Source organism: Rhincodon typus, chromosome 27 (assembly GCF_021869965.1).
Source record: "Rhincodon typus isolate 14 chromosome 27, sRhiTyp1.1, whole genome shotgun sequence".
NCBI lineage: Eukaryota > Metazoa > Chordata > Chondrichthyes > Orectolobiformes > Rhincodontidae > Rhincodon > Rhincodon typus.
Window position 1 is genome coordinate 13,413,213 of NC_063358.1, and position 6,056 is coordinate 13,419,268.

Sequence of the window (6,056 nt, forward strand, 5' to 3'; positions counted from 1 at the left end):
GCTGTGATCAAGAAAAAGAAGACATATATCAGCTTTAGACAGCTGGGATCGAGTGAATCCCTGGAGGAGTATAAGGGCAGTAGGAGTATACTTAAGAAGAAAATTAGGAGGGCAAAAAAAGGGACATGAGATCGCTTTGGCAAATAGAATTAAGGAGAATCCAAAGAAATAAAGGCAAAAGAGTAACTAGGAAGAGAATAGGGCCCTTCAAAATCAATATGGCCATCTATGTGTGGAACCACAAGAAATGGGTAAGATACTGAACAGTATTTCCCGTGGAGAAGGACATGGAAGCTAGGGAACTTGGGAGATAAATAGTAAGGTCTTGAAAAGAGTTCAAATTACAGTAGAGGAGATGCTGGAGGTCTTACAATGCATGAAGGTAGATAAATACCTAAGACCTGGTGGTGGAAGCGTACAGCTTTTTGGAGTGGAGGCCTGTGACCAGCAGTGTGCCACAAGGATCAGTGCTGAGTCCACTGCTTTTCATCACTTGTATAAATAATTTGAATGTGAATATGGGAGGAATGGTTTGTAAGTTTGCAGATACACCAAAATAGGTGGTGTAGTGGACAGTGAAGAAAATTCTCTCAGTACAACAGGACCTTGATCAGATAGGCCAATAGGCTGAGGAGTAGCAGATGGAGTTTTATTTAGATAAATATGAGGTGTTGCATTTTTTTGTAAGTCAAACCAGGGCAGGACTTATACAGTTAATGGTAAGGAGAGTGTTGCCGAATGAAGAGACCTAGCGGTGCAGGTGCACAGTTTCTTGAAAGTGGAGTCGCAGGTAGTCAGGGTGGTGAAGAAGGTGTTTGGCACGCTTGCCTTCATTGTTTAGAACATTGAGTATAGTAGTTGGGGGCGTCATGTTGTAGCTGTACAGGACATTGGTAAGGCTACATTTAGAATACTCCAACAATTTTGGTCGCCCTTCAATAGGAAGGATGTTGTTAAATTTGAGAGGGTTCAAAAAAGATTTACAAGGATGTTGCTGAGTTTGAGTTACAGGGAGAGGCTGAACAGGCTGGGGCTTTATTTCCCTGGAACAACGTAGGCTGAGGGGTAACCTAATAGAGGTTTATAAAATTGTGAGGCCCATGGATAGGGTGAATAGTCAGGTCTTTTTGCTTTGGTTGGGGATCAAAAACTAGAGAACAAAGGTTTAAGGTGACCTGGGAAAGATTTAAAAAGGACCTGAGGGATACCTTTTTATGCAGTGGATGAAGTGTGTATGGAACTACTGCCAGAGAAAGTGATCGAGGCCAGTACAATTACAACATTTAAAAGGCATCTGGATGGTTAAATGAATAGGATATATTTAGAGAGATAAGGGCCAAATGCTGGCAAATGGGACTAGATCAGATTGGGACGTCTGATCAACATGGGCAAGTTGGACCAAAAGGTCTGTCTCCGTGCTGTATAATTCTCTGACTCTATGATTGCAGCAATTTTAAAATACAAGTAACATGACACTCACTCTAAGTGATGCATATACAGCTACTGATTCCAATAGCAGCGGCAGGAGGTTTACAGATAAGCTTGATCTAGGGTGTGTCCAAATGGCAATTCAGTCAGCAACAAGTGGCTGATTGACCTGTGAACTAGTGACCAGTTATTGATGACAAAGGCCTTCTGCCTGCCAACCCTCTGACTCCTAGTTGGCTGAACAGTTTGGCCCTGTGAATGAAATTAGATCTCCACAAGCTCAAGAGCTGTCTCTGTTGCTTGCAGAAAAAAAATCACTTCAATCCTAAAGAGAAGTAATTTATTTCTAGCACTTGCTGTGATATTTTTTAAATTAGTAAATCTGAGACCTGCTTGTAAAAGTAAATCTGAGGCTCCTGCAAACCAGTGAAAGCATCCAGAAGAGGAAAATTTAAGCAGCAGTGTCCTTACCAGCACAAGTGTCATCTCAGCAAATCCTGTAAACAGCAATGCTGAACTGCATTCCCAGTTTTTGCCTCCATGCATAATACCTATGGTTTTTTCCCCCTGTTTATGTCTGTACGTGTATAGGAGTTGTTTAAAAGGGATTAGAATTTTAACTGGTAAAGTTAAGGTTAAGGTTAAGTTGCCATAGGGTTGCTCTCTCCTTTGACAGAGAGATTACTGAGTTTAAACAGAGGGTCATCGCACCTCAAGCACGAGGAACGGTTGCGAAAGCAGGATGTTCATACTTACCTCAGCTGGTGTGGGAGCTGAACCTGTGCTGCTGGCATCACTCTATGTTGCAAACCAGCTATCCAACGACCCAAGCTGACTGACCTTGTGGAGTTACATACCGATGGTTTTTAATTGTTTGCCTGTAGCTAGAGTCTATTCATATGTAATAAATAGCCATTCTTGTTCAGTGCAGAAACCTTGTCCGTGCTGTTATCCTGGGATTGAAAGTCAAATAAATTGAGCAATTCTGTGTACTTTTTAAAATATTGAATTTGTCGATGACTCTGGAAATAGCGCGGCTTGATTTTCAGCACACTACCCCAGTAAGGTGTGACACATTTGAAAAATATTCATTGGCAGCAAAATTATTTTTGGGTTGTTCCATTATAAAGGTCAGCTCAGACAGAATAGGTCAAACCATTTTACTTGTTCCCTCTTGGGACATGGTGAGTAGATATTGCCCTTCCTAGTTGTTGGGTAGCACTTCTATACACAAAGGGTGATAGAGGTTTGGAATTCTCTTCCCCAAATGGCAGTTCATGTTAGATCAGTTATAAATTATGAATTTTGGTTAAGCAAATGTATTAAGGGATAAGGCCAAAGGCCGGTCTATGGAGATAAGCCACAGATCAGCCATGATCTCATTGAAAAGTTGAACAGATTTGAGGCTGAATGACTTACTACTGTTCCTAAGGTGGTTTTTAGTGATGTCCCCAAGGGCTAGTTTTGGGTCCTGTTTTCAAATCCCTTCATGGCCTTATTACTTCCTAATTTTGTAACTCTCTATCCTCCTCCAGTTTTGTCCTATGTACATCCCTGAATTTAGTTGCTCAAAATTGGCAGTTGTACCTGTAGTGATTGTAATCACATCAGCTAGGCGGACTTCATAGAATATGAGTTCCCTGATTGAGGCTGTTAATCTGGCCAAGTCAGGGAGCCCTGGCTGCCAGATAAGAACAGGCGGGTCAGACACCTTGTTCACACTGAGAACTGGCTCTGAGCGAGATAGCTGTGTTACCACGTGTAAACAAAGGGTAATTTGATGACAGGATACTGGCCTCTGTGGAGTTATTTCAGTACCATCAACATCAACATTCCTTTGTGAACTTGTATGTTGGGGTAGAGGTGTATAAGTGTTTACGTACTGCCGTAGTTTGTCTTCTGAAATTCTCATTCATACCTCGGGTATGTTCAGACTTCCAGTGCTTTCTTGGCTGGCTTCCCATCTCCCTAATTTTGACCCCATCCAGACTCTACTGCCTGTATCCAAATTTGCACCAATCCCATTCACCCATCATCCTTGTGCTTACTGATCTATATTGGGCCCCAACAAAAACAAAGTTGCTGGAAAAGCTCAGCAGGTCTGGCAACATCTGTGAAGGAAAAAACAGAGTTAACGTTTTGGGTCCAGTGACCCTTCCTCAGAACCCAGTTCTTTCGGTTTTTACTTTATATTGGGTCCCAGTCTGGCAAAACTTTTGTTTTGAAATTCTCATTTTTGTTTTAAAATTTCTCACCAGCTCATTTCCCCCTATCTCTGTAAACCCCTGAAAGCTTCCTAAGTTTTCTGCTCCCCTTAAATTCTGGCTGCTGTGCAACCCTGATTTTCATTGCTTTGAAGATAGCAAGAACTGCAGATGTTGGAGTCCGGGTCAATACAATGTGGAGCTGGAGGAACACAGCATGTCAGGCAGCATCAGAGGAACAGGAGAGTCGACGTTTTGGGTCAGGACGCTTCATCAGATCCTGGGTGTACAAAATGATCAGGGGTATAGATAGAGTGGACAGCCAGAGACTTTTTCCTAGGGTGGAGGTAGCTATCATGAGGGGACATAGTTTTAAAGTGGGTGGAGGTAAATATAGGGGAGACGTCAGAGGTAGGCTCTTTACTCAGAGGGTGGTAGGGGCATGGAATGCATTGCCGGAGAGGGTAGTGGAGTCGGCCTCATTAGGGACATTTAAGCGGCTATTAGATAGGCGTATGGATGATAGCGTAAGGTAGGGGTGGAGGTTAGATAGACCTTAGGTTTAGGGTAAAAGTTCGGCACAACATCGTAGGCCGAAGGGCCTCTACTGTGCTGTACTGTTCTATGTTCTATGTTCTCCTTTTCATTGCTTCACCTGTGCCTTCAACTGCCTAGGCCCCAAGATCTAAAATTTTCTTCCCGTAAATTTCTCAACACAATTATCATTCTTTCTTCTTTAAAACCTAACTCTTTGATCAAACTTTGGGCACTTTCCTAATTTACACTCTGTTCCTTGGTGTCAAAATTAGTTTGAACACCTTAGGATGTTTACTACATTGACAAGTTTATTTTATATGATACTGTTATTGTTCTGACAAGCAAAACCCCTCTCGCTGTGTAAATATGCCATTGTTTATCTGAATTTATGAATATGGACCATAGTTACTTAGCAGAAACAACAAAGTGGGTATTATTTGTAATTTGCAAGAAGTGACCATTTTACCAGTTTCTGCATTATGTATATTGTGCATCATGCGTTCTCAAAGATGTTGGTGGAAACAGAAATAAAGAGTTTAAAATTAATCTATTCAGGCTGCTCTCCACACTCTTGCATGTATTTGTATAAAGCTGCTGACAAGTTACTTTCATGGAACCTGAACAAAACCAACCTCTCCACAGAGCCCCTTAAACCATACTTCAAAGGTTACTGTTGATTTGGGCAGATTTAACTGAGTCATGTTTGAATTGAATTTTAAGTAATGTTTTTGTGTTCTTTACAGGTGAAAGACAGAAAAAAGTGACAATTAATGATGAGAAGATCGTTATTAATGAGCAGGAGGGTCAAGAGGTGGAACAGTTAGAGAATGTTAGTTCTGAACAAGAGAATACAAGAATGGTCCAAACAGATGGTGAACAGGAAGAAATTCATGAGAGGTACAGAGAGAATGTAAAGTGTAGTGTTTCATGAAAGTGATCTGTGTATTCTGACCCCTGTATCCAAGGATAACAATGCATAGCTGGTCAAATACAAGACTTTCTGAACTTTACCTCCTGAATGAAAATGTTCTTACGTTCAGTCTATTCTATTTTATCAGCAAATATAATGTATCAAAATTACAAGTAACTTGGTTTGAACCAGGGATTTTGAAGAAGAGAAAATGAAAATAAATACTAAAGCAGTAAACCTGAGTTCATGCAGTTAGCTAGATTGGTGGGACTTGACGTCCTTGTCTCTGTGACTGCGTTGGTCTAAAATTTATTTAAAATTAAAAATTAGGATGTCAACATTGGGAACATAGACACTGTATGATGCACATCCATTTTTCCAATATAATAATAGCAGTAAAATTAAAGATCAGGTAGAGCTTGGAGTACGATATGGATAAGAATTGAGGATAAATATAAGTTTGCAACATGTCACACTATGTACCAAATGTGATGCTGATGAGAATGTGCAGTGCATGGCTGATGCTGGAGTGAAGTTTTTTCTGCATTAGCAGTTCTTCTATCTACATTTTACAGGTTTGTTGACAATGAAAGCAATGTGACTTCAAAACAGGAAATAGTAACACTATCTGCCGACAACCAGGTCAGTCAGTTAAATGGATTAAAACTAATTTCTGAGATATCTTTGTGTCCCAGAAGATTACTGGTTGCAGTATCATGATATTTTATTGTAAATACATTACAATTTGATAACAAACATGAGTTGATTTTGTAAAATGAACCTCTACCAGCAGTGACCCTGTGGAACATACAGGGATTCCTGACACCTAATACCAGCTCATTCAGAAATCATACAAACTAGTATTGTATCAGAGATAGTAGGAACTGCAGATGCTGGAGAATCCGAAACAACAAGGTGCAGGGCTGGATGAACACAGCAGGCCAAGCAGCATCATAGGAGCAGAGAGGCTGACATTT

At 40.7% G+C, this 6,056-nt stretch overlaps 1 protein-coding gene across 2 annotated transcripts in view; it reads left to right on the plus strand.

Moving 5' to 3' along the window:
• The window catches only part of LOC109914579 (synaptotagmin-like protein 2), a 56,027-nt gene that overhangs the window by 12,711 nt on the left and 37,260 nt on the right, over window positions 1-6,056 (plus strand). For both annotated transcript variants that reach the window (XM_048613165.1, XM_048613166.1), the window contains exons 4-5: window positions 4,913-5,066; window positions 5,655-5,721. In XM_048613165.1, the coding sequence (XP_048469122.1) occupies window positions 4,913-5,066; window positions 5,655-5,721 (221 nt within the window). The remainder of the gene's footprint in view (window positions 1-4,912; window positions 5,067-5,654; window positions 5,722-6,056) is intronic.